Genomic DNA, 27968 nt, shown 5'->3' with positions numbered 1-27968 from the left:
TGGTGTCAAGCTTCTTGAGTGCTAATGGAGCTGCACTCACCCAGGCAAGTGGGGAGTATTCCATTGCTGGATGACAATTGACAATGGTTATATGGTCATCATTTGTGCTAACTTTTATTCCAGATTTTTACTAAATTCAAATTTTATAGTACAATTCGAACCCATGAGCCCAGCACATTAGAATACCGAATGGCCTGGACAGAGTGGATGTTGGGAAGATGTTTCCCTTGGAAGGAGAGATGAGGACCCCAGGATACATCCTTAGAGTAAAGGGAATACCTTTTCGAACAGAGATAAGGAGAAACTTCTGAAGCCAGACAGTGGTGAATCTGTGGGATTCATTGCCACAGAGAGCTGTGGATGCCAGATCATGGAGTCTATTTAATATAGAGACAGATAATTTCTTGATTACCAAGGGGATAAAAAGTTATGGGAGAAAGCAGCAAGGTATGGTTGAAAACCTATTCTCCATGATTGAATGGCAGAGCAGACTCAATGGGCTGAATGGCTTAATTTCTGCTACTATGTTTAATAGTTTTATTAAGCTGGGTTTGGGACGACCAGCTCACTGACTGTGGTGGCACGGTGTCTCAGTGGTTAGCACTGCTGCCTCATAGCGCCAGGGTCCTTGGGTTCAATTCCAGCCAACTGTCTGTGTGGAGTTTGCATGTTGCCCCCGTGTCTGCATGGGTTTTCTCTGGGTGCTCAAATTTCCTTCCACAATCCAAAGATGTGCAGTTTAGGTGGCCATGCTCAATTGTGCAGGCTAGGTAGATTGATTATGGGTAATTCAGTGTTACAGGAGGAGGGTAGTGTATTGGGTGTGGATGGGATGCTCTTTGGAGGGGTTGCTGTGGACTTGAAGGGCTGAATGGCCTGCTTCCACACTTGTAGGGATTCTATGACATCACCAGTCCCTCAGGAGGGAGGGCAATGCTTTCTGTCAAATATGACTTCATTTCCTCAAAATATTTCATTGGTTCTGAAGCACTTTGGGACACAGAACAGTTAAATAAGAATGCTGAAAATCTACTTTGGTTGGACGAGAAAAAAGACAAGATAATATTTAAATAGAGGGAATTATATAATGATTAGGAGAGAAAGTGAAATACCGGCATTTATTATAGAGGAAATGGTATCTAAAAATAAGGAAGCCCATCCATAACTGTCCAGTTTGTTAATGAGACCTTACCTACAGTTCGACATACAGTTTTGGTTGCATTATTTGAGGTGGGATCTGTACTGAATGACATTCACCAGGTTGAGTGCTGGGATGAAGGGATTATCTTTTTGAAGAAATGTTGAGCAGGTTGGTCTGATTCTCATTGGAGTTTACATACTGAGAGGCTACCTTACAGAAACATCTATGAATCTGAATGTGAATAAGCAAGGAATGGAGGCAAACGGAGGGCAGGAAGAAGGGAATCGTTTAATTTGGCATCATGCTTGGCATTTGCATCATCAATAATTTGCATCATCGATTGTCACAAATGAGATGCTGGAAGACTAGAGTTTGGCTAACGTGGTGCCATTATTTAAGAAAGGTTGCAAGTAATCTATAGCATTCCTTGCCCAGGGAAGTGGTTGTCAGTACTTCAGTAAATGCTTTTAAAGATAAGGTAGATATGTTTTTGAAAAAACAAGAGAATTAAGGAACATGATGCGAGCGTGGGTAAATGGAGTTGAGTCCACGAAAATATTGGCCATGATCTTATTGAATGGCGGAGCAGGCTCGAGGGGCCAGATGGCCAACTCCTGCTCCTCATTCTGATGTTCTTATATAAGGATAAGCCAGGGACCTACAGATCGGTGAGCCTGACATCAGTGGTGGGCAAGTTGTTGGAGGAAATCCTGCAGGACAGGATTCATATGTATTTAGAAAGGCAAGGACTGATTAGGAATGTCAGATTGCCTTTGTGTGTGGGAAGCTGAAAATGTGTTGCTGGTTAAAGCACAGCAGGTCAGGCAGCATCCAAGGAACAGGAAATTCGACGTTTCAGGCCAGAGCCCTTCATCAGGCTTTGATGAAGGGTTTTCCTGTTCCTTGGATGCTGCCTGACCTGCTGTGCTTTAACCAGCAACACATTTTCAGCTCTGATCTCCAGCATCTTCCGACCTCACTTTTTACTTTGTGTGTGGGAAATCATGTCTCGAGAACTTGATAGAGTTTTTTGAAAAAATAACGAAGAGGATTGATGAGGGCAGAGTGGTGGACGTGATCTATATGGACTTCAGTAAGGCACTTGAAAAGATTCCTCATTGTTGGCTGATTAGCAAGGTTAGATCTCATGGGATACAGGGAGAACTAGCCGTTTGGATACAGAACTGGCTCCAAAGTAGAAGACAAAGGGTTGTGGTGGGGGGTTGTTTTTCAGGCTGGAGGCCTGTGACCAGTGGAGTGCCATAAGGATCGATGCTGGGTACATTGCTTTTCATCATTCATATAAATGATTTGGATTTGAACATAGGAGGTATAGTTAGTAAGTTTGGAGATGACACCAAATTTAGAGGTGTAGTGGACAGCGAAAAAGGCTACCTCAGAGAGTGGCAGATGGAGATAAAAGCAAGGTGCTGCATTTACAGAACTTATACACTTAATGGTAAGGTTCTGGGGAGTGTTGCTGAACAAAGAGACCTTGGAGTGCAGGTTCATAGTTCCTTGAAAGTAGAGTTGCAGGTAGCTGGGATAGTGAAGAAGGCATTTGGTATGCTTTCCTTTATTTGTCAGAGCATTGAGTACAGGAGTTGGAGGCTATGTTTTGCTGTACAGGAAATGATGAGGCCACTTTTGGAATATTGTGTGCAATTTTTGTCTCCCTCTTATCAGAAGTATGTTGTGAAACTTGAATGAGTTCAGAAAAGATTTACAAGGATGTTGCCAGTGTTGGAGGATTGAGCTATCAGGAGAGGCTGAATAGGCTGGGGCTGTTTTCCCTGGAGCGTCGGAGGCTGAGGGGTGACCTTACAGAGGTTTATAGATTCATGAGGAGGATGGATAGGATAAATGGACAAGGTCTTTTTGACTGCAGTGGGGGAGTCCCGAACTAGAGGGCATAGGTTTTGGGTGAGAGGAGAAAAATTTAAAAGGGACCTGAGGGGCAACGTTTTCACACAGAGGGTAGTACGTGTATGGAATGAGCTGAGGAAATGCTGGAAGCCTGTACAATTATAACATTTAAAATGTATCTGGATGCATATATGAATAGGAAGGGTTTAGAGGGATATGGGCAAAGTGCTGGCAAATGGGACTAGATTAATTTAGGATATCTGGTCAACATGGATGAGTTGGACTGCAGGGTCTGTTTCCACGCTGTACATCTCCATGACTCAATAACAATATTATGGACCGAAGGGCCTGATCCTGTGCTGTTACGTTCTATGTTCTATTTTCTAATCTGTGGGGGTTGATGGGGTTGCTGCTGAGAGGGCGTTCCTCCTTGAGGGAGTTATCTAGAACTGAGTGCATAGTTTCAGTAAAAGGGGTCTCCCCCATTTAAGTTGGAGATAATGACACATTTCTTCTCTCAATGAGTTGTGGACCTTTGGAATGCTCAACCTTTTGTGAAGAGTAGAGGCTGAGACATTGAATATATTCCAGGCTGAGAGAGATTCTTGAACTCAAAGGGATTCAAGACTTATGGGGAACAGGGAGGGGAGTGGTATTAAGTCCACAATCAGATCAACTGTGATTCTATTGAATGGTGGTGCAGGTTTGAAGGGTTGAATGGCCTCCTATTTCTCATATTTCCTATATTTTAAAATCCTCTCTTTAGTGTATATTATATTATATGTGGGTCCCATATGGTGACAGTTCACTCCTGTCCATTGTAGAATACAGAATGAGTAAAATGGTTTTATTCAAAATAAATGGTGGTAATAGAGTTAACACTTTATTTAAAAGTTGTGAGTTTTTAAAAATGCAGCCTTAAATAAGACCGACACAATAAATTATTGCGTGCACCAAGAATCTACACAAGTTGAAAGGTTCTACATTTGACTGGCTGAAAGATGCATAGTGTTGAGGAATCTTCCATGCATTGAATTCTTGGATGGAAAAGTCACTGCAGTCCAATGCAACAACAAAGTCATTGAATTTCTGCAAATCTCAGTCCCTCCTTCACTTTTAGGGTGAATGTGATGATCCGTGGTTTTCAGGTATAAACCTTTTTCAAAACAATGCAAGCCAGAGAATTAACCTTTACACACAATGGTCATCCATTTCCATTGACAAGACAGGTTAAGGTTAAAGTTTATTGTTGACAGTACTGTGGGTAGAGAAAGATTAACACCAAGCTCATTTGCACGTTACCCACACTTTACTTTTGAATAAAGGCAAAATACTGTAGATGCTGGAGATCTGAAATATAAACAGAGAGGCCTAGAGAAACTCAGCAGGTCTGGCAGCCACTGTATAGAGAGAAATAGAATAAATCTTTGAGTCTGCTATGACTCTCCAGAGCTACCTTGTTCAGAACTCCAATTCTGAAGAGGCATCACGCTGGACTCGAAACATTAACTCGGTTTCTCTCTGCACAGATGCTGCCAGATCTGCTGAGTTTCTCCAGCTTACTCTGTCCTAATTTCATCTGTTTTCTCTTGATGGAAGCAACACAGAAAAACTTTAAAATGTGATTACAGAATTTCAAACCACATGCTTGAAAACACTATAGCCTGAACTTTTTTGTCAAATGCTTCTTCTGAATCTCTCATTCAAACCAATAATTCAGCAACACAGGGTTAATTTTCTAATTTTTTGTACTTGTTTTGGAAGCGTGTCATGTCACATGTGCCCTTCTCAAAGGCATGTCCTTGGCATTATTTCTTCCAGAGCACTTGACTTGGCTCTTTCTATTAATGAGGTTTCTCATTGCTTTCCAGTGCTCAAGGAAAGATTACGTTTACAGCTCCCAGGTCTACAACAGTTGTGGGCGGCACGGTGGCACAGTGGTTAGCACCGCTGCTTCACAGCGCCAGAGACCCGGGTTCAATTCCCAACTCAGGCGACTGACTGTGTGGAGTTTGCACATTCTCCCCGTGTCTGCGTGGGTTTCCTCCGAGTGCTCCGGTTTCCTCCCACAGTCCAAAGATGTGCGGGTCAGGTGAATTGGCCATGCTAAATTGCCCGTAGTGTTAGGTAAGGGGTAAATGTAGGGGAATGGGTGGGTTGCGCTTTGGCGGGTCGGTGTGGACTTGTTGGGCCGAAGGGCCTGTTTCCACACTGTAAGTAATCTAATCTAATCTAAAAAGTTGTAGTGGGAATGAAGCATGTAATCTGGGCATTATTCTGAATCACACACTAGCCAAGTGTGTAGCATTTATTAATTTAACAATCTAAGATGCAAGATGAACTACACTGAAACATACAAAATTCTTAGAGAACTTGATAACAGATTTGGGGAGTCACCTTGTGGTAGAGTCTGGGTCTAATCTCAGAGTAAAGGGTCATACATTTAAAAGAAGAGGTTGGAGGAATTTCTTCTCTCAGACGGTAGCGAATCTGTGGAATTGTTTACAGCAGAAGGCTGTTAAAGCTCTGTCAATAAATAGATGCAAGGCTGAGATGGATAGATTGGTAAGCCATGAGGGAATTATGGGTTAACGGGAAAAGGCAGGAAAGTGAACTTGAGAATTACCAGATCCATCATGATCTCTTTGAATGTCGGAGCAGAAATGATGGGCTGAATGGTCTACTTTTGCTCCTCCATCTATGGTCTTACATTCCACTGATTTGGTTGAAGTCTGTAAGATCCTGAATGGTCTTGATAAGGAGAAGGTGGCAATGTGATTCCTCCTGTGGATGAGTCCAGAAATTGAGGTCACTGCTTTAAAATTTGGGGTCACCCTTTTTAGTTCAGAGGTGAGGGTTTTTTTTTTCACTCAGAGGGTTGTGCAACTTTGGAATTCCCTGTCTTGGAAAGGGGAGTCTTTGAATATTTTTCTGCTGAAGGGAGACAGATTCTTGTGAGGGAAGATAATTGAAACATCATTGGAGGGCAGATGGGAATATGAAAACTGAAACATGAATCGAGGAACCATGATCTTATTGAATAATGGTGTGGATGTACCAGTGTTGGATTGGTGTGGACAAGATCAGAAGTCACATGACACCAGGTTATAGTCTGAAAGGTTTACTTGAAATTACAAGCTTTCAGGGCGCTGCTCTTTCATTGGCTAATGCTTACTTTACCTGACTGAGAAACAGCGCTCCAAAAGCTTGTGATTTCAAATAAACCTGTTGGACTATAACCCGGTGTTGTGTGACTTCTGACCTCATTGAATGATGAAGCAGTCTTAAAGAGTCTGCTCTTGTTCCTAATTTGCATGTTCGACAATTTGGACTCTGGCGAGTTTTGAGAAGATTTGTAGCTCAGGTTGAGGTTCGGGATGTAAGTTTGCTCACTGAGCTGGAAGGTTCGTTTTCAGACGTTTCATCACCATACTAGGTGACATCATCAGTGAGTCTCTGGTCAAGGACTGGTGGTATGGCCTGCCACATGCTTAACCAGAGACCCTCTGATGATGTTACCTAGTGCGGTGACAAAACATCTGAAAATGAACCTTCCAGCTCAGTGAGAAAAATTACATCCAGATTTGGACAATGAGTTGAATACAATACTGAGAAGATGGGGAGGTACAGAGCAACAGCTGAATTGGCACTTCGTAGACTGTCTTTTAAAATGATTTCTTCAAGAAGCAAAAACAAATAAAGGGACAATGCCATGGTAATTAACATTGATTTGGAGATGCCGGTGTTGGACTGGGGTGTACAAAGTTAAAAATCACACAACACCAGGTTATGGGCCAACAGGTTTAATTGGAAGCACACTAGCTTTCGGTGCGACGCTCCTTCATCAGGTGATAGTCGACTATCATCTGATGAAGGAACGTCGCTCCAAAGGCTAGTGTGCTTCCAAATAAACCTGTTGGAATATAACCTGGTGTTGTGTGATTTTTAACATGGTAATTAACTTATGCCATCTTCTTCTCTGGGGCCTCCTGCCATGAGTTAGGCTAGCTGAGTTGAGTCAGTGTGTGGAACCATTGCACATATATATTGGGGGTCCACAGAAATGCGTTGCCAATTCTTAGACATTACTGGAGAGAGGAGGGTGGATAAGTTGGCTGCGTAAATGCAGCCACAAAAGGTTGGGTTGTCTTCATCAATTTCTTCAAGACTAGCATGGACCTGTACCACTACAGCTCCTCTACCTCCACAAAGATTGATCCTAACTCAACTGTACCCCCCCCCCACCAACTTCATCCCAATGCATCAGCCCCCCACCCCCAGCAGAAAGCCACGCCACTGACCTGGCTACCCACCTGTGTGTAGGATGTCCAATGCATTTTATTGATTCAATTGTAATCTCTTGAGGATCCCCGATTTTGGTCACTCTGTTTTTGACAGTCATCTCTTCAGCTATTGAAATACTAACAACTTGCATTCTCTTCCTAACCCACACCATTTTTCTTTGGCACACCTGTTAGAACCCATGCCTTTGACTATTTTTTTAGACCATCTGCCCTGACATATCTCCCATATTTTACGCCTCGGAGAGATGCAGAAACGAAACACGTCAGGTTATGTTTACGTCGGATTTTGTTACACAAGCTTTAAAATGTTTCCTCTCACAATTTTCGCTGCACGTCCACAGTTTAATGATGAATATGGCTTTTTTTTTCCCAACCTGTTCAAGCATGTTATATATGGAGCAGTGGGAACTTGAACCCAGAGCGCCTGAACCAGAGATAGGGACATGACCAGTGCACTACAAAGGCTCGATAACTGCATCAATTTGTCTTTTTCAAGTTACTCCACCTGGCCTTGAGTAATCACCCACAGTGAACATTGAAGAGAAACACAGAAACATCAAACAACTGAATGCTACAATCTCCTTATCTGTCAATACTTTTATGATACAATTCCTGAGTCCTTAGGGCATATTACTCTGCTAATGTTGCCTTTTAATACTGGTAGTTGTTAATGGCTTTTCATGAAGGTTTGTAACTGCAAAGGAAACCACACTTCCCAAGCCGTGTTCTCACCTCTCCCTGTTTTCTTGCATGAATCCAGTCTCTGTCTGCTTCGGATTTGGGAAATGGTCAAAAAAAATCGAAACACTTCTTCCTTTCAAGTTTTAGGTGAACACACTTTGGCAATTTGCCAGGTGTCAAGGATGCTGGAACTCGGCTCCAGGACCAGATCAAACCGATCGTGTCTTAAATCCTGAAGATGGTCACTTGAACAAAAGGAATTGTGGGTCTGCATCATATCTACGTGCTTCCTAATGAACATCCCACAGTCCAACTCCATCAAGAGGCCAGGCCCGTTCTGAAGAATGGACAAATCATTGTTTCTGGTTTTTGGTCGCTACCTTCCAATAGATTTGACACTGGATAGCCCATAGGTGTCCCATCACCATATGCTGGTGAAGCCCTTTATTCAGAAGACCTTTCATTGGTTTGATTAAAAGCAAAAACAGTGGGGTCTTTTACCTGAGGAAACGTCAGTTTGCACTTTGAGTTGGCAGGAAAGAGATAGCAGCAATGTGTAACTTCCCCTTTCTGTCACAAGTTCTGAAAAAGGGACAGCCACAGTTGCAGTGAAGTTGAAAGTTTCTTCTGAACACACAAGGTCAGGAATATCTCACCCTCCTGTTTTTGCAGTCTGGATACTTTTCTTTCTGCTTTGCTTTAGATGAATTCAGAAGAATTAAACCAGACGGGCCATTCTGCTGATTTTGAACCTCACTTGCGGTTTCATGTGTAATATTTGATGCGATTTCAAACCTGACTCAAGCAGAATACTGACAGCTGTTGAGCAGTGCTTTGAGTCTGTGGCAAAGTGTAGGGTAAAACATTTATGAAATTAGACAGTGAGGTTTAATTGGGATTCCTTTCCAACACCTTAATTTACAAGTGTGTGATGAGACAGAACCAGGAAGGGAGCTGAGTTAAGTGGAGGTTATGATGGACCCCAGCACACTCCTCCGAATGGTTTATATTCTAAATCCCGTTACACAATCCAGTGAATCCTGTACTTGTGTGGACATTGTGCTGGGCTTTGCCATGATGTTGCATTCAGCTTGGCTCCTCAATCAAAGGACCAGTACTGGAGTCCAGTGCCTCAGCAGGTTGGAGCCCCTCGAGGCAAGGGTTCCCTTGGAACTGAGAAATTAATTGCGCGAAATTTCATTTCCGGTGGCAGGGCTTTTGGTCTCTCCGAACCTGGTTAGTCCATTCCAACTCGCTGTCGAGACATCGTGCGGGTTCATGATTATGTTCGCAGGATATTTCTAAGCCTGAACATTTGGGGACACCCCTCTGAGGGAGGGCACCTCTAGCTCACTCGAGGAGACTGGCTTCTTAGCTATCGCACTCAGCGATTCGATGGTGCGGTAAGATAAGGAGCTCATTTTGGTCGATAGACTGGGGTGGGATCTGATCTTGGGAGGCACACACTTCAGAAAGAGGAAGAACTTTTCTCTGAAGCTGCGGCCCACCAGGCCGTACAGGATGGGGTTCAGGCAGCTGTTGAAGTAGGCCACACAGATGGTGAAGGGGATGGAAGTGTCAACAATTTCGGTGATGTGGCAATGTTTGATAACTTTCAGCCGCGAGAGAACATCCAAGAAAGTGAAAATCTGGAACGGAAGCCAGCACAAAATGAACGACACCACGACAGCCACGATCAGTTTGAATGCCTCGTTCCTCACTGGCTTACTTCGCTCAAACCGGTATGCCTGCACAAGGCTCTTGAGAATTAGGGAGTAACAGATCAAAATAATGAGTAGGGGAATTAGAAACCCCAGAAGGGTCTTCAGCATAGCCATGCTGAATATCCACTGGGTCTTGTGCTTCTCTGGGTAGGAGAAAGCACAGATGGTTTTATTCCACTCCTCGTAGTAAAAGACCTTGCGGAGGAACATTGGGGGCAGGCTGACTAGAATGGCCAAGATCCACACCATGATGCAAACCCCCCAGGCGTGAACCAGTGTGCGCCTCGTCCGCGACTTCATGGGGTGCACGATGGCGAGGTAACGGTCGATACTGAGGCAAGTGACCAGGAAGATGCTGGCGTTCATGTTCAGCTGTATGACGGTGGCGCCCACTTTGCACAGGAAGATCCCAAAAGGCCATTGGTACCCCAGGGCCACGTAGGCCACCCAGAGCGGCAAGGTGACGACAAAGATCAGGTCGGCCAGGGCCAGGTTCAGCAGAAAGATGTTCGCCACGGTTGTCAGCTTCAGGTAGCGATAAATGACCAGAACCACCATACTGTTCCCCAAAACCCCCACCACAAAGATAATGCTGTATATGATAGGGATTATAAGGAAGATGTAATTGTGCCTCCCGCCAACCATGCAGGTCTGGTTAGCCTTCCCAACACCATTCCCTGTGGAATTGCTCAGCAAGGTTTCTTCAGTGATCAGTGCAAGGCCAGATGTTACGTTGTGGAATATACTGAAGTTTGAAGCCATCTGTGTCCAGTTCATGTCTGGGATCTACAGGCAGAAAGAGGGGAGCACGTTAGCCTGCTTTAAAACACAGATAGATCACTTTACCTGACTTCATACCTGGCATCTTCAGGATAATACAATAGTTCCCTTCTACAAGACAAAATGCTCCAGTCACTTCAAAATTACATCGGACAGCTGCCCTCACAGATAATACCTCCGTCCCATTTGTTCACATCTGTGTGTAAAGCCATAAGATCCAGGAGCAGACATAAGCCATTCAGCCCATTGGGTCTGCTCTGCCATTCGATGTGATCATGGTTGATCTGATTATCTTCAACTCCACTTTCCTGCGTATTCCCCACAAATCTTGATTCCTTCACTGATTAAAAATCTGTCTGTCTCAGCCTTAAATATAATCACCCAGTCTTGACAGTCCTATGCAGTAAAGAATTCCACAGATTCACAGCCCTTTGAGAGGTGTGTGTGTGTGTGTGTGTGTGTGTGTATGTCCATGCCTGCATGTGTCTGTGTAAGTGCACATGTGTGTTTATGTATATCTGCATGTCTGTATCCGTGCGCATATATGTGTCTGTGCAAGTGCATGTATGTTTATGAACATCTGCACGTCTGTGTGTGCATGTGTCTGTGTGTGCATGTGTCTGTGCAAGTGCACTTATGTTTATGAACATTTATATGTCTGTGTGCGTGTATGTGTGTTTATGTGTGTGTCTGTGTACATGTGTGTGTGTCTGTGTACGTGTGTGTGTGTCTGTGTACGTGTGTCTGTGTCTGTGTGTGTGTGTGTGTGTGTGTGTCCATGGCTGTGTCTCCCTGTGGCTGTCTGTGTGTATTTGTTGATTCACACCATACCAGAAATTGACTAAGTGTCAGTTTTGTCGGATTTCTGGGTCTCTCACGGCGAGGCTAATGAGTTTTCCTTGTATGATCATCCCAAACTTACCTCTCTGATTAAGTACCATGCCCCTGTGGTGCCCACCTTATCCAATGCTAGGCCGATTCTCCCCCTCTCTGTAGGGAGAAGTACTTACCACTGCCAGGATACCCCAGGATCCATAGCACCACCACCATCTTTAAAAGACTGTTGTGTATCCAGTCAAGAGCTGGCAGTCTGGAGCTGCTGGACACATTTGGGGACAATTGCCTGGAAATGGCACACAAGAGGAATTTGGTGTCGAGCTTTATGGACAGGGACCTGGAGGTCCTGGTGGAAGTTGGGGAGGGGTGTGGAGGTGGGGGGAGTGGTATACAAGAGGAATACACTCTCTCCCCCATGATAGGCAGTGGTAGCCATGGCAACAGATTGTGCCAGACTGGAATGAGGTTGATACATGGGTCACTGAGATCTCCACAGTCCACAGAGGAGCATGCATCTATACCACAAGAAACTCAATAACTTTCTCTATTCCAGCAGGATAAATGCCACCCTCTTCTCTCTGCTATCTCACACTTCTTCCAGCTCTGCAAACACCTCCCACCACGGTTCATGTTCCACCGCTCTCCTTGTTATGTGCAACATCCTCCCTTGCTTGTTCTCATCTGGCCCAACCCACCCACCCAACTAAACCTGCATGGCCTCAGTCCTGTCTCCATACACATTGTGGTCACCTCACCACCTTCCCTCCCTCACACCAGTCCTAACAGCTAATAGTACAACTGCCGCCCACCTCCATCTCACTCGCTACTTCTCTTTCTCACACTGCAGGAGAAAACCACTTACAATGGGGCCGAGAGAGTCAAGACGGGTGATGGGGTCCTCAAAGTTTGGCTCCTCACCTCCCCCCTCCCACGGCCCAGGTTGGTGAGAATAGGGAGATGCTGAAACTTTCTCATCTGGTCAGACAATAAGCACTTCTCATTGCTTTGCTGCTCCCCCATATCCCTCCACTGTCATTGCTTCATTAACATTGCCACTAGTTCATCACTGTAAGTATTGATGGATACCCACAGCCTCCATGGTCAGGAGGACAACACCACAGCATACCCTCTCCTCCACTTCCGATGGTGAGACTCCAGAATACTTCGTGCATCTATTGGCAACGCTGCCTCCTGCACTCTCTATTAGCTCAGAGACTGAGACCTCTGTGGCTATTTGGTCTCCACTGGAGCCTGTGGCATTCGCTGGTGAGGATTTCACTGCCACATCTCCACTTAGAGTCATACAGCATGGAAACAGACCCTTCAGTCCAACCTGTCCATGCCGACCAGATATCCCAACCTAATCTAGTTCCGCCTACCAGAACCTGGCCCATATCCCTCCAAACCCTTCCTATTCATATATCCATCCAAATGCCTTTTAAATGTTACAATTGTACCAGCCTCCGCCACTCCCTCTGGCAGCTCATTCTATACCCGTACCACCCTCTGTGTGAAAAGGTTGCCCCTTAGGTCTCTTTTACATCTTTCCCCTCTCACCCTAAACCTATGCCCTCTAGTTCTGGACTCAAAAAGAGACAGCCAGGTCACTGGCACTCAGAGGACAGCAGGGACCAGGCACCTCCTCAGGTCCAGGTGGTCCAGGATCCCCTAGGTCTCATCAGATTTGATCTGCACCAACCAAGAGCCAGGAGCCAGGTTTGGTTTGGGACTCACTAGCTTACCCTATCGTTGGCACCCTGCTACTTCAGGTGGGCGATAGTTTGGCTACCTCCATGGGCAGCTTGGAGATTGCCATGGCGAGCCAGGTCTCGTACCCTCAGAGTCTGCTGGATATACACAGACCTGCACTCACCATTGGTGCTCAGTACCACCGGCAAGGCGATGGGGCACAAGAGAGCTTGACCACGCTCCAGGTAGCCCTCGCTCACTGGGAGATAGATGTTTTGAACAGTGAAGAGGGCTATCTCAGAGTACAATGGGACCTTAATCAGATGGGCTGATGGGCCAAGGAGTGGGAGGTGGAGTTTAATTTAGATAAATGTAAGGTGTTGCCTTTTGGTAAAGCAAACCAGTGCAGGAGTCACAGGTAGACAGGGGAGTCAAGAAGGTGTTTGATACACTTGTTTTTATTGGTCAGTGCATTGAGTATAGGCATTGGTTATACAGGACATTGGTGTGTGTGTGTGTGTGTGTCTGCACCCGCCATGTTTTGAATGTGCTGTTGAACTGTTCACTGTATTTCTTCATTGGTCTATTTTTTGATAAGAAGGGATGTAATGTTTAACTTGCTCCTTTATTTTCCTGCTTTGTACCTAAGATAGCGCCGTAAGTGGCGACTTGTAAACTTTTCACTGTCCTCATTTGAGTCGATGTGACAATGATTCTAATGTTCAATGTGTTTTTACTTTTGTTAAATTTAACCTTCTAATGAAGTGAAAAGAGGCTTTGCCATTCAAATGTACCAATATCTTATGTAAGACATCAATGTTTCTCCATTTCTGTGCCCTGCATTAAAGGGCTGTTTACGTGGAATGCAGATTTGTATCATAATAAGCACTTTTTTGAGTACAGCCAGCTTTTGGGTTAGTGAAGGCCTACGATTAATGATGTCTCAGGAGTATCACAGGAATTTTTGTATTAAACTGCTGTCAAAATGCCACAATAATTTATAGGTGTCAAACGCGGAGGGTAAATTCCTTCCCACACGTGACCCATAAAGCCAGGCTGAAATTATACTTCAGGGTGCAATATGTCTATAATTCAAACAAATGCTGCACTGATGTGAAAATAAATCGGTGCTTTTCCTTTACCTACAGGGGCCTGTTAATCTGCAATACAGTCAGGTTCAGCATTCATTTGATTTCTTATGTCATGAAGTTAAGAAAACAACACTACATATGAACAGCATAAGCACTGTGCAAGAGCTAGGCAACACACAGTCTGAAACATCATCCATCTTACTGATTCTTTCTTGTTTGTTAAACATTATAATGCTTTGTAACTGTCTGCAATGAATGTGTATCTATTATATTAATGGATTAGGTAAATCAAATGGTCTTGGATTGTAAGACCCTACAACAGACAGTGAGGAAAACTGAGAGAATCATGAGGGTCTCTCTTGCTTCCACACACACCGCATCCGAAAGGCTAAGAGCGTTGTGGAAAACCCCACACGCCAGTCACTCAAACTCTTCTCCCTCCTGCCACCTGGCAGAAGATACCAGAGCTTTCGGTCTCTGATGGCCAAACTGTGCAACAGTTTCTTCCCCCAAGCCATCAGGCTCCTGAACACTGTATGTTCAGACACTTTTCCATCTGAAACTCTTTGCACAACTTTGAATTACTGCTGGAACTACATCTTATTAATTATGATTCTTTTATGACACTGTAATTTGCGGGTTTTGCACTTCTATGCTCTGTATGCTGCCCTGTGTATCATTGTGTAGTTTGTGCTGTCCATATAGCACCTGGAGGAACATTGTCTCGTTTTTATTGCAACGGTTGTATATGGTAGAAATGAGAAATAAAAGCTACCCTACTCTCGACATCTTTGATCATAGATTTGAAACATAGAGGTTAACAGTAAACAATGCCCCAAAGTTTCTGACACAAAGATTGCCTTTTCATTCATATCGATGGGAATGGTTCAGCACACTGTCCAAGAATGTGATTAGTCTTGTTCAACACTGAAACTGTTACAAATCCTATGAATGGGTCATGAACATCAAAAGAAGCAGCCTGATGAAGAGCTTATGCCCAAAACGTCGATTCTCCTGCTCCTTGGATGCTGCCTGACCTGCTGCGCTTTTCCAGCAACACATTTTCAGCTCTGATCTCCAGCATCTGCAGTCCTCACTTTCTCCATGAACATCAAAAGCCTCACAGCCATGTTGTTTAAGGCAGTGACTGGTCCAGGAAGGTTTCAAGGAGATCAGAGCTGCACTTTTGTTTGGAGGCTGGGAAAGTTAGATCTAATTAATGCCATTTTCCTCCTGGTGATTGCAATGCTGGGGGCATAATCCCTGGGAAATCAATCCAGCAGTAAACTCAGGCTAATGCCTTCGATTCAAATCCTGCGCTGGTGGCATTTGAATTCAATTTTTAAAAATAAAATCTAGAGTTAACGATCTGATGATGACCAGGAAGTCACTGCTGACTGTTCGGGGGAAAATCCCATCTGGTTCATTAATACCTTTTAAGAAGGGAAATCTGCCTTTCTTACCTGGTCTGGCCTACACATGAGTTGAGAGTGTAGTGCTGGAAAACCACAACAAGTCAGGTAGCATCCGACAAGCAGAAGAATCGAAGTTTCAGGCCTAAGCCCTTCATCAGGCTGCTCCTCAGATGCTGCCTGACCTGTTGTGCTTTTCCAGCACCACACACTTGACTCTGATCCCATTGACAGCCCTCACTGTCTCTTGACCCACAAGTGACCCACAGCAATGCAATTGATTCTAAACTCCGTCTGGCCTATTAGAGATGGGTAAAAATTCAAGCCTCCTCCCCCACCCTGGCAACACCCACAACCCATGAACAAATTTTTTAAAAGGCCACCATCATGAAACTGACATGAAGCACCGTTGAATAAATTTGCCAACTTCATGTAGGAAAATTTCGTACAATTCTGGTTTCCTTCCGATCGGAAGGATGTTGTGAAACCTGAAAAGGTTCAGAAAAGATTTACAAGGATGTTGCCAGGGTTGGAGGATTTGAGCTACAGGGAGAGGCTGAACAGGCTGGGGTTGTTTTCCCTGGAGCGTCGGAGGCTGAGGGATGACCTTATAGAGGTTTATAAAATCATGAGGGGCATGGATAGGGTAAATAAACAAGGTTTTTTTTCCCTGGGGTGGGGGAGTCCAGAGCCAGAGGGCATAGGTTTGGGGTAAGAGGGGAAAGATACAAAAGAGATCTAAGAGGCAACCTTTTCATGCAGAGGGTGGTGCAATTCTGGAATATGCTGCCAGAGGAAGTGGTGGAGGCTGGTACATTGCTATTTTTAAAAAGCATTTGAATGGGTATATGAATAGGAAGGGTTGGGAGGGATATAGGCCGGGTGCTGGCAGGTTGGGATTGGGTTGGGATATATGGTCGGCATGGACGGGGTTGGACTGAAGGGTCTGTTTCAATGCTGTACATCTCTATGACTCTATGCGCATTCCCTTTGACCTAGTAAAGAATGGTGGGCCTTTAACGATCTCAGTATATTTGAATTCACATTAGGCTTTGATGTATTTTATGGAATACGGTTGCAAAGAACACAGTAGCCAGTTGGTGCAGGGCCACACGTTGATAATGAGCAGGTAGCCTGTGTCGATGATGTTCAATGATCAGTACTGGCCAGGAGTCCAGGCATCATTTCCAGTTCAGCTTAAAAATAGAGCCAAGGGATTTCTTTTTACATCCAACCTGAAAGACCTCAGTTTTACATTTCAACCAAAACAAAAAGTGCTTTTAAAAAGGCAGAATTACTCAGGTGATTTTTATGTTGAAGTTAGTCTTGTACTCCTGACTCAGAGCTGTGGATCATACCAGTTTTATTGTGTGATTTGATACCACAATGTGTTCAGATGCAAGACAGACTGTTTGGTAGGAATGCAAAAGCAAAAACTGTCTTCAGACTTAGACTTCAGGTAACACCATTTGTTATACATTGCTACTGAATATTGCTGTACATGGTAATCGTAGATATACCAGGATCTGGTCTTATCTAAGTAGACAAGGATCTTGCCTAGATAGGGGAGGGCCAAACGTGTCTTCTTCATATGTTCATGTTCCATGTATGCATGTGACTCTTCCAATCAGGAGAAAGTGAGGACAATAGATGCTGGAGATCAGAGTCGAGAGCATAGTGTTGGAAAAACACAGCAGGTCAGGCAGCATCCGAGGAGCAGGAGAGTCGACGTTTTGGGCATAAGCCATTCATCAGCCCTGTGTAGGGCTTATACCTGAAACGTCGATTCTCCTGCTCCTTTGATGCTGCCTGACTAACTCTTCCAAACGGTCTTGTATAAAAGTATTCGGTGCAGAGTGTTCAACTGCACTGACACTGTGCTAGTTGCACTCAGTAATATGTACCGTCATGATATCATGTTGCAAAAGGGTTCTGTATTAATTAGACCTCTCCCCAATATTATTTCCCTGTTATAGCAATGGATTAATATTCTCAAGTAAGTTACTTTGAGCTTGGTCATGGCTGATCATCCAACTCAGTCCCCTGATCCCACTTTTCTCCCTATAAGCTTTAACTAAATCTACCTCATTTTTGAAAATGTTCAATGTTTTAGCCTCAATCCATTTCTGTGATAGAGGCTCCTCGTTCACTGGGTGAAGAAATTTCTCCTCATCTCAGTTATTACTAGATCAACCATACCTTTAAACTGTGATCTCTGGTTCTGGTGTCCCCCATCGTTGAGGACATCCTCCTTACATTGACCATTGGTTAGGCCACTGTTGGAAATTTGCGTGCAATTCTGGTCTCCTTCCTCTCAGAAAGATGTTGTGAAACTTGAAAGGGTTCAGAAAAGATTTACAAGGATGTTGCCAGGGTTGGAGGATTTGAGCTATAGGGAGAGGCTGAACAGACTGGGGCTGTTTTCCCTGGAGCGTCAGAGGCTGAGGGGTGACCTTATAGAGGTTTACAAAATTATGAGGGACATAGATAGAATAAATAGACAAAGTCTTTTCCCTGGAGTGGGGGAGTCCAGAATTAGAGGGCATAGGTTTAGGGTGAGAGCGGAAAGATATGAAAGAGACCTAAGGGGCAACTTTTTCATGCAGAGGGTGGCACGTGTATGGAATGAGCTGCCAGAGGAAGTGGTGGAGGCTGGTACAATTGCAACATTTAAGAGGCATTTGGATGGGTATATGAATAGGAAGGGTTTGGAGGGATATGGGCCAGGTGCTGGCAGGTGGGACTAGATTGGGTTGGAATATTGGGTTGGCATGGACGGGTTGGACCGAAGGGTCTGTTTCCATGCTGTACATCCCTATGACTCTATGACGGTATGTAAGACCATAAGACCATAAGACATAGGAGTGGAAGTAAGGCCATTTGGCCCATCGAGTCCACTCCGTCATTCAATCATGGCTGATGGGCATTTCAATACCACTTGCCCACACTGTCCTCGAAGCCCTTAATTCCTTGCGAGATCAAGAATTTGTCAATCTCTGCCTTGAAGATATTTAATGTCCCAGCCTCCACTGCGCTCCATGTATAGACCTGTTAGAATTTTATAGGTTTATATGACAGACTCCTCATTTGACCCTCGGATCACAATAGTCATCAAAAGTTCAATGTAACTGGAGGTCTTTCTTTCTTTCAAACTTATTCAACATGACTGTGTAACTATCCAGTAAAAAATGAGGTCTGCAGATGCTGGAGATCACAGCTGCAAATGTGTTGCTGGTCAAAGCACAGCAGGCCAGGCAGCATCTCAGGAATAGGGAATTCGACGTTTCGAGCATAAGCCCGATGAAGGGCTTATGCTCGAAACGTCGAATTCTCTATTCCTGAGATGCTGCCTGGCCTGCTGTGCTTTGACCAGCAACACATTTGCAGCTGTGTAACTATCCATACAATAACATTGAACAAAACCATTTCCAGGCTGTCTTCTTTTAATGTGAAAATAGGCTTCCTATAACATCATACATGGGCCATCACCACCCTCTGAGTACTCTTTGACTTCTTCTGAAAGTGAGGTTGTTACCTATTTTGCCACACAGAACTTGAATTTGTTTTAGTCCTGCCTGAAACAGGTCCCCTTGGAGATCTTGTGCTGTCTAGCCTCTCTGGAAAGTTCTTTACATCAACAATGCAAAGGGCTTCATCGAAATGTGGCAAACCATTAGCAATAAATGCAGGCGGGTTCCTTGAGCAATGTTTAAAGGTCAAGTTATCTCAAGGGCTTTTAGCATATTATTCATGTGGACGTGTGAAAAACCGTAATGGAAAACAGCTGAATAAATGCCACACTTGGAACAATTTGTGCTTGTTTGGGTCAAAGCTGCAGAATACAGAGTGGAAAATGGCTCATCTTAATAGTTCACTTATAAGTACACTGAGATGCTCTGAAAAAATGATTAACGGTTGATTCTTATCATGGTTGTGGATATCTGTAAGCAAAAGTCGATTCTTATTCTAACCGAATATCATCTGGAAGCTATGCGAAGGAAACATTTGAAGTTATGTAATTCTGACTTTGGCTTTCTATGTTTCGGAGCTATTTTTGGTGCGATGCTGTGACAGAAATATTTTTAACCTGCAACAGTTTTCAGCTCCAGCTTAACAAGAGCAGTCAGCTTTCTGTTCAGTTTCCTGTTAATTACTCAGTCCTGTGTGCCTGATGAGCTATTTCTGATCCTCTAACTTATACAAAGCAAAAGTTTTAAAAATAAAGATAGAGAGTTGGACATTCTCTGGAGCAGCAAACTTGAAATGTATTTGTTCTTGTGGTACGAAAACAAAATGACAGAAAAGTAAGTGCAGTTACCAACAACACTGCACCTGGCTCTAGACCTTGCTCTGGTACAGTAGGAACAAACCCTATAGAATAGATTTCTATGCTGTTTATTGCACGCTTAGGGGGAGGTGATGTTTCAATGGTATTAACACTGGACTGTTAATCTAGAGACCCAGGTAATACTCTCGGGACAAAAACAGAAGTCGCTGGAAAAGCTCTATAGGTCTGGAAGCACCAGTGCAGAGAAATCAGAGTTAACGTTTCAGGTCAGGTGATCCTTCATCAGAATGTTATGGGGACCCAGGTTCAACTCCTGCCATGGCAAGTGATGAATTTAACAAAAATCTGGATTTGACAGTCTAATGATGACCACGATAGATGGTTTGTTGGGGGGGTAAAATTCATCTGGTTCATGAATGCCCTCTAGTGAAGGAAGCTGCCATCCTTACCTGGTGTGGCTTACATGGGACTCCAGACCCACAGCAATGTGGTTGACTCTGGACAATGAAGGATGAGCAATAAATGCTGGCCAAGCCAGTGATGCCCACACCCTGTGAACGATCAAAAAATGAATGCAGGAGTTGTCACTGGTACATAAATGAATTGCGGGCACCTTTTAGATGCAGAGTTTAGATCAGAGTGGTGCTGGAAAAGCACAGCAGGTCAAGCAGCATCCGAGGGGCAGGAGATTGGACGTTTCGGGCAAAAGCCCTTCATCAGGAGTAGATGCATTCTTGCATTTTTAATGGCAACCACAACCTTCCAAAATTGGAGGAATGGTAATCAAAAACTTGCAAACTTAAAAATGGCTTTATGTCATAACCTCCACTAGTCTGCAACTCTCTGAGAACAAAGATAAAAGCAAATTACTGCGGATGCTGGAATCTGAAACCAAAAGAGAAAATGTTGGAAAATCTCAGCAGGTCTGGCAGCATCTGTAAGGAGAGAAAAGAGCTGACATTTCGAGTCTAACTGACACTTTGTCAAAGCTCTGACAAAGGGTCAGTTAGACTCAAAATGTCAGCTCTTTTCTCTCCTTATAGATGTTGCCAGACTCTCTGAGAACAATCCTTGCAAGGATGTTGCCAGAGTTGGAGGATTTGAGCTATGGGGAGAGGCTGAACAGGCTGGGGCTGTTTATACCAGTGCATCATAGACTGAGGGGTAACCTTATAGAAGTTTACAAAATTATGAGGGGCATGGATAGGATAAAGAGACAAAGTCTTTTTCCTGGGGTGGGGGAGTGCAGAACTAGAGGGCATAGGATTAGGGTGAGAGGGAAAAAATATAAAAGAGACCTAAGAGGCAACATTTTCATTCAGAGGGTGGTACATGTATGGATTGAGCTGCCAGAGGAAGTGGTGGAGGCTGGTACAATTGCAACATTTAAGAGGCATTTGGATGGATGGATGAATAGGAAGGGTTTGGAGGAATATAGGCCGGATGCTAGCAGGTGAGACTAGACTAGGTTGGGTTATCTGGTTGGCATGGATGGGTTGGACTGAAGGGTCTGTTTCCATGCTGCACATCTCTATGACTCTACTTCTGTTGTTGTGATCCCAACACTGGCAGCAGGTCTTCTGCTATCTCAGCTCTTCAACTTTGCCCCTGGTCCTTGCCATCTCCTTTACGATGCTTCCTACTACATCTTTTCAAGATGGCGGCGGTGGAGTAGGCAGAGTCGAGGCTCCTGTGCCTGGACTTGTCCTTTTCATCCACTTTGTCTTTTCTTTTCTTTCCCATCTTTTTCTCTTCTTCTTTTCTCAGTTTTGTTTTAGTTTTCGCTTACACTGACCTTACAAAGAGAGCTGTTTCGGTAAGAAGGCAGCGTCAATGGAGTCTGGAGTGGTGGTGGCCTCAGAGACAGGGTGGCTACGGAGTCAGCTGGCCTGTGAGGCTTGGAGAGGCACTGTAGTCAGTGACATGCCGTGGGATGAGGTGACCTGGAACAGGACTGTAGCGGTGAAGAATGGAAAGTTGGACTGTCTTAAAGTTGTTTTTCTTTATCTTTTTATTTTATTTTAAAGAAATGAGAATGGCGTTAATGCATGGTGACGCTATATACTTGTCACGGCATTTGATATTGAATACATGTGACAATAAATGATTCAATTCAAGAGCACACTTCACGTTGACCATGCTTTTGCCTCCTGTCCTGCATGAACTTTCCGTGTGTTGGCCCCATTTTGTTTCTGCCTTTGCACATTTTACTGGTGTGACAGACACTTTTATAAATTAGTGATGCAGCTGGGAAAACATATCGGGTACAATTTAGAAGGTTACCTTCCCAAAACCCAGAGTGTGGTGCTGGAAAAGCACAGCAGGTCAGGCAGCATCCGAGGAGCAGGAGAATCGACGATTCGGTTATTCCTGATGAAGAGCTTATGCCTGAAGTGTCGATTCTCCTGCTCCTCGGATGCTGCCTGACCTGCTGTGCTTTTCCAGCACCACACTCTTGATTCTGATCTCTAGCATCTGCAGTCCTCACTCTCCCCTACCTTCCCAAAATGTCTTTTTCTCTTCAGAGGTGCTGAGCATTTCTAACATCTATTTTCAATTAACAATTTCCAGCTTTTGGTAGGTTTACAAAAATATATTTTAACTATTAGTGGCCAGCCATTAAAAGATTCTGGAAGAAATTAACAGATTGATCTTCTGCTGAGAATTCTGCTGGCTGTTAATTGAAATCCTGATCAAGGGTCTCAGTTTGAAGAGACCAGGGCTGCTCACTGCAACCATGACTCCTAAACCACTGTGCAACAACACCACCCTCCCTGTCCCTGACCAATACAGATCACAGATACCACACTGCCCAAGGGTTGACCAGGCTTGTGGTGAAGCAGAGCAGAGGGCTCTTGAAGATGTGGTTCTGTTTCATAGGCAAGATTTGGTTGGGTTGTGTCCTCTGGTCTGACAGCGTGAGTGCGTCATCCTGGTCTGCTATGTCCTACGAGCTGGAGCAGACAATGGGGTAGTCTGGTAGTTAGAGTCATAGAGATGTACAGCATGGAAACAGACCCTTCAGTCCAACCCGTCCATGCCGACCAAATATCCTAAATTAATCTAGTCCCAATTGCCAGCACGTAGCCCATATCCCTCTAAACCCTTCCTATTTATATACCCATCCAGATGCCTTTTAAATGTTGTCATTGTACCAGCCCCCACCACTTCCTCTGGCAGCTCATTCCATACACAGACCACTCTCTGTGCAAATACGTTGCCCTTTAGATCCCTTTTAAATTTTTCCCCCTCACCCTAAACCTATGCCCTCTAGTTCTGGATTGTCCAACCCCAGGGAAAATACCTTATCTATTTGCCTTATCCATGCCCCTTATGATTTTATAAGGTTACATCTCAGCCTCCGTTGCTCCAGGGAAAACTGCCCCAGAATGGGGATGGAAACAGTCATCCGAGGGGGGAGAATGAGGGCATTGGGGAGCTTGTGAATGGCAGAGCTCAATGGCAATGGGCAGTAGAAGCCAGCCAGGACCTGTGTGATGCCCAGATCCTGCCAATGAAAGCTGGGTGCAGTTGTTAAAGGTTGGTCATGGTAATCGCTGGCCCTCATGGATATCCATTAGAGTCGGGGCCAGCAACTCCACAAGTTCCAAACCCTGGAGCTGAGGTTTGTGTAACTGGTGACACTTCCCACAAATCACTTTCATCTGAGACACAATGTGTCCATGCAGAACCTGCCATCTCCCCCCACAACTTTATTTATGACAATTGCAATCGTTGAATTTCCCAGCACACACTCATTAGTTTTGGTCTATCTTCTGAAGGAGGAAACAACGACAGGAAGCTGAGAACAGTTGAGAATGAAAGGGGTATCTTCTCATCTTCCTCACTCTTAGGTCAGGCAAGGTGACACAGTGGTTAGCACTGCTGCCATACGACGCCAGGATGTGTGTTCGATTCCAGACTCGGGTGACTGGCAGTGTGGAGTTTGCACATTCTCCCCATCTCTGCGTGCTCTGGTTTCCTCCCACAGTCCAAAGATGAGTAGGTTAGGTGAATTGGCCATGCTAAATGTGGGGATAGGGTAGGGGTCTTTGCCTGGATGGGATGCTCTTCAGAGGATTGGTGCAGACTCGGTGGGCCGAATGGTCTCTTTCTGCACTGTAGGAATGCTGTGACAAACTCACACTCTCTACGACTGAAGCCACACAGTGCAGACAAAAGAGAGCATTGTAGGATTTATACTTCCAGAAAACAACTCACTGAAGCTTCAGAAAGGGAGGTTAAACCAACTACTAATTAACTGGCTCCAGTGTCTCTCAGAGCTTGTAAATCTCTGAATTAAGGTTGCAATAAAACTTAACTTCCCTTGAATTGTAGTGCTGTGTTTAATTAATTGCAAAATTAAAGGAAATTCTGATTTTGAAAATTATCCCTTCAGACTATCACACTCAACAGCTCTGAGTGCAAACTTATAAAACTAACAAAATCTTACATAAGCATTTCTTATTCCTGCAAAACCCTTGAGATAAGGTGACGCGGCGAAATGCTCTGTAAATGCAAAGGGTCTCGCAGTTTTTATTTTCAGGTGCCTTCCTAAAATGCAAATAGTTTCTGTGGATCAGATGGCAGGAGAAAACATCAAAGTCTGAGGCGCTCAACTGAGCTGACACACTAAGTATCCAGACCACAATGAGACAGTCACAGCGGAGGTGAGCTAGCATTGTAGACAAAAATGCCTGACCCTCCCTTGTCAAAGTGGATCTTCAGTGGTGACTGAGTCAAAGCTGTGCTTTCATGGCAATCAAAGGAGACATTACAGAGATATATCAAAGGTCACTTAGGAGCTCAGATATCAACTTGGAGTCCTGGGAGAATTTTAGCCAGAAACACAGTGTTTGCCACAAATAAAGAATGCTGCAGTCTCTTTTGAAAGTAAGAGCATATCAGACACACAGGGAAAGCACAAAGAGAGGAAATCCCAAGCCAGTAACTTGTCCAAAACTCAATTGTCTCTGCTCTCCTATCGTACTGGCTGCAGAACCTTTCAGGCACCTATCAATCTTAACAATCAACTACATTCCCACCAGAACACAAGCAAAAACCCCAGAAGATTAACATGGTCATTGTTGCCTGGAAGAACGAGCAAGAGAATTAAGCATTTATGCATTCCTGGTAGAGCTTCCTCCCTATTCACTGGAATTTTGGCATAGACCAATCTCACCTCCTCCATTTTTCAGACAGTGATGATAGGCAACGTTTATAACCCCACATTCCCAAGCACTGTAGTGATGAGTTCTGATTTTGTTTGTAAACACTTTTTGTACAGCAGGAGCCAACATTCTGTGAGAATGTCATATTCGGAGAACACTCAGTTCCACGGGCTTGTTACATTTGTTATAACATGTTAACGCAAATTGGCTGTAACACGATTGGGTGAGTAGGGAACACTTTTTCCAAAATGCAAACTTGTAAAATGTGTGTTGGCATTTACATCAACACTTTAGGTGTATTTGTACTGTGCAAATTTTGTAAAGCGCGGGTCACACGAGAACATAACAATCGTGTAATAGCAAAACTAGCTGCTTAGGAAAATTTGGAGCTCAGTGCAGGGTTTCTAATAGGTTAGTCAGGGGAGCTCAAGTTCACTGCAGAGGAGTCAAAGGTGATAGACAGCGTCATTGAAAGTTATTGTGTATGTGCAGTTAAAACAGAGAGAGAGAGAGAGACAGAGCGAGAGAGGTAGACTTCATATAGGGTAGTACAGCTTTTAGCTGCATTGCTGGGAAGATGAACGGATTTGTGTGCGACAGTGAGAAGTCTCATGCACAGTTAGATGTCTCTGTGCTGTTGGAAGTCAGGCAGTATTTTGTTATAGACCAGACCAAACCCCCTGAAAAGATGTTAAGAAGGTAGCCTAGACCCTAACTTTTTCTTATTTTAAAGGTAAATGCAAAATGTTGCAATCCAGATGCAATTTGATTGGTCAAACGTTAAGTAAAACACAATTTATTCACACACAATTGTTAAAATACAACAACAGAAAGAATAAGGAAAAGAATCGGAAAACTTAGCAGAATAATAAATTCAGTAACTTAACTATTCAACTGTTCCAATATGATATCATCCCATAAACACCATTGGCTGAAAAACAAATTCAGAAACAGATTGGCTGGCATGTAATTCCAACCTCCCGGGAGGAGAAACATCACGAGAAGATTCCGAGTGAGTGTAGCAGGGAGAGCTGTGCAGCAGCAACAACAAGTGCTACTGAAAAACTAGGAAATGAAAAATCTGGTTCTGTGGGAGCTTGACCACACCCATTCAGGCTATTTTCCATTGTTTCAACTTTAACAGTCCTCACAAGTTGTTTACTTTATTGGCTTTCCTCTGTCTTAAAATCTCTCCTTCAAACAAAAAGGACAAAGTAACCTCTTAAGGCCATAGTATCGTCACAATTTCTAAGAGATGAGGTTAGTAAGTTGCTAAACATTGAAGTCAAGGCTCTGGAGGAATGCTAGGAGTTGCGACAGCTCAGAAGAAGGCCATTTGTCACTCTTAGTTAAATACAGCTGTGAGTGGGGCTTTGAAAAGTTCACAAACAATATTTATCTGATGCAACTAAACATGAATAGAGCTCAGGGAAAAGGCCCAGAGGCAGTTCTAGCTTGGTGAGTCGGCTGTTGGTGAAATGCTGGAGGTGTGCGTATGAGCGAGTACTGGAGTGCAGTTTTTACAGTCCAGGGGAACCTGTGAAAGGAGGGTGACCACCTCAAACTGGAGCAGTCACTGAGGTAGTCTGTGATTGAACTGTTTGTGACACGTAAGACAAGGACAGATAAGAGAGGATGAAAAATCATACTCCCTTGGAAAACTTGTTAGGATTAGATCATCTGCTGTGTTATTAACATAGAGTCATGGAGTTGTAGACACAGACCCTTCAGTCCAGCACTTCCCTGCTGACCAGATATCCTAAACTGATCTAGTCTCATTTGGCAGCATTTGGCTCCACCTGATGAAGGAGCAGCGCTCCGAAAGTTAGTGCTTCCAAATAAACCTGTTGGACTACAACCTGGTGTTGTGTGATTTTTAACTTTCTTATTTATGTACCCATCAGCATTAGATGTATAAGTCCTGCCCTGTTTTGCCTTTCTGGGAGAATTGGGAAGAAATCTGTTCAGTTGCCTGCCTTCTGATGTATTGTGTAGGCTGTTTGAATCCAGTCTATTATCCGTATGTGCAACAAGATAATTCTATAGAACATAGAACGTTACAGCGCAGTACAGGCCCTTTGGCCTTCGATGTTGTGCTGACCTGTGAAATTAAACTGATGCCCATCTAACCTACACCGTTCCATTATTATCCAAATGCCAATCCAATTCCCATTTAAATGCTCTTAATGTCGGTGAGTCCACTACTGTTTCAAGCAGGCCACTCCACACGTGTGGGCAGCACGGTGGCACAGTGGTTAGCACTGCTGCCTCACAGCGCCTGAGACCCGGGTTCAATTCCCGACTCAGGCGACTGACTGTGTGGAGTTTGCACGTTCTCCCCGTGTCTGCGTGGGTTTCCTCCGGGTGCTCCGGTTTCCTCCCACAGTCCAAAGATGTGCGGGTCAGGTGAGTTGGCCATGCTAAATTGCCCATAGTGTTAGGTAAGGGGTAAATGTAGGGGTATGGGTGGGTTGCGCTTCGGCGGATCAGTGTGGACTTGTTGGGCCGAAGGGCCTGTTTCCACACTGTAAGTAATCTAATCTAATCTAAAAAACCCCTACTACTCTCTGAGTAAAGAATCTATCATCCCTCAATTTAAAGCTATGTCCCCTCGTGTTAGCTTTCACCATTAGAGGGAAAAGGCTCTCACTGTCCACCCGATCTAACCCTCTGAATATCTTATATCTCTCGATTAAAGTCACCTTTCAACCTTCTTCTCTCCAGTGAAAACAGCCTCGGTTCCCACAGCTTTTCCTCGTAAGATTTTCCTTCCACACCAGACAACATTCTAGTAAATTAAGGGCGGCACGGTGGCACAGTGGTTAGCACTGCTGCCTCACAGCGCCAGGGACCTGGGTTCAATTCCCGACTCAGGCGACTGACTGTGTGGAGTTTGCATGTTCTCCCCGTGTCTGCGTGGGTTTCCTCCGGGTGCTCCGGTTTCCTCCCACAGTCACAAAGATGTGCGGGTCAGGTGAATTGGC

General features: G+C 44.3%; 2 protein-coding genes across 2 annotated transcripts in view; both read right to left on the bottom strand.

Annotated features, from left to right (window-relative positions):
* Positions 1-8120, bottom strand: part of LOC132821771 (carboxypeptidase B-like) — a 30680-nt gene extending 22560 nt beyond the window's left edge. Inside the window, exon 1 of the mRNA XM_060834532.1 lies at positions 8044-8120. Within this exon, the coding sequence (XP_060690515.1) occupies positions 8044-8063 (20 nt within the window). The 5' untranslated portion in view covers positions 8064-8120. The remainder of the gene's footprint in view (positions 1-8043) is intronic.
* Positions 8121-9277: 1157 nt separating this feature from the next.
* The window catches only part of agtr1a (angiotensin II receptor, type 1a), a 40641-nt gene continuing 21950 nt past the window's right edge, over positions 9278-27968 (bottom strand). Inside the window, exon 2 of the mRNA XM_060834533.1 lies at positions 9278-10502. Within this exon, the coding sequence (XP_060690516.1) occupies positions 9294-10493 (1200 nt within the window). The 5' untranslated portion in view covers positions 10494-10502 and the 3' untranslated portion in view covers positions 9278-9293. The remainder of the gene's footprint in view (positions 10503-27968) is intronic.

This window comes from Hemiscyllium ocellatum, chromosome 13, assembly GCF_020745735.1.
Source record: "Hemiscyllium ocellatum isolate sHemOce1 chromosome 13, sHemOce1.pat.X.cur, whole genome shotgun sequence".
NCBI classification, from domain to species: domain Eukaryota; kingdom Metazoa; phylum Chordata; class Chondrichthyes; order Orectolobiformes; family Hemiscylliidae; genus Hemiscyllium; species Hemiscyllium ocellatum.
This window is presented reverse-complemented; position numbering and strand designations above follow the sequence as displayed.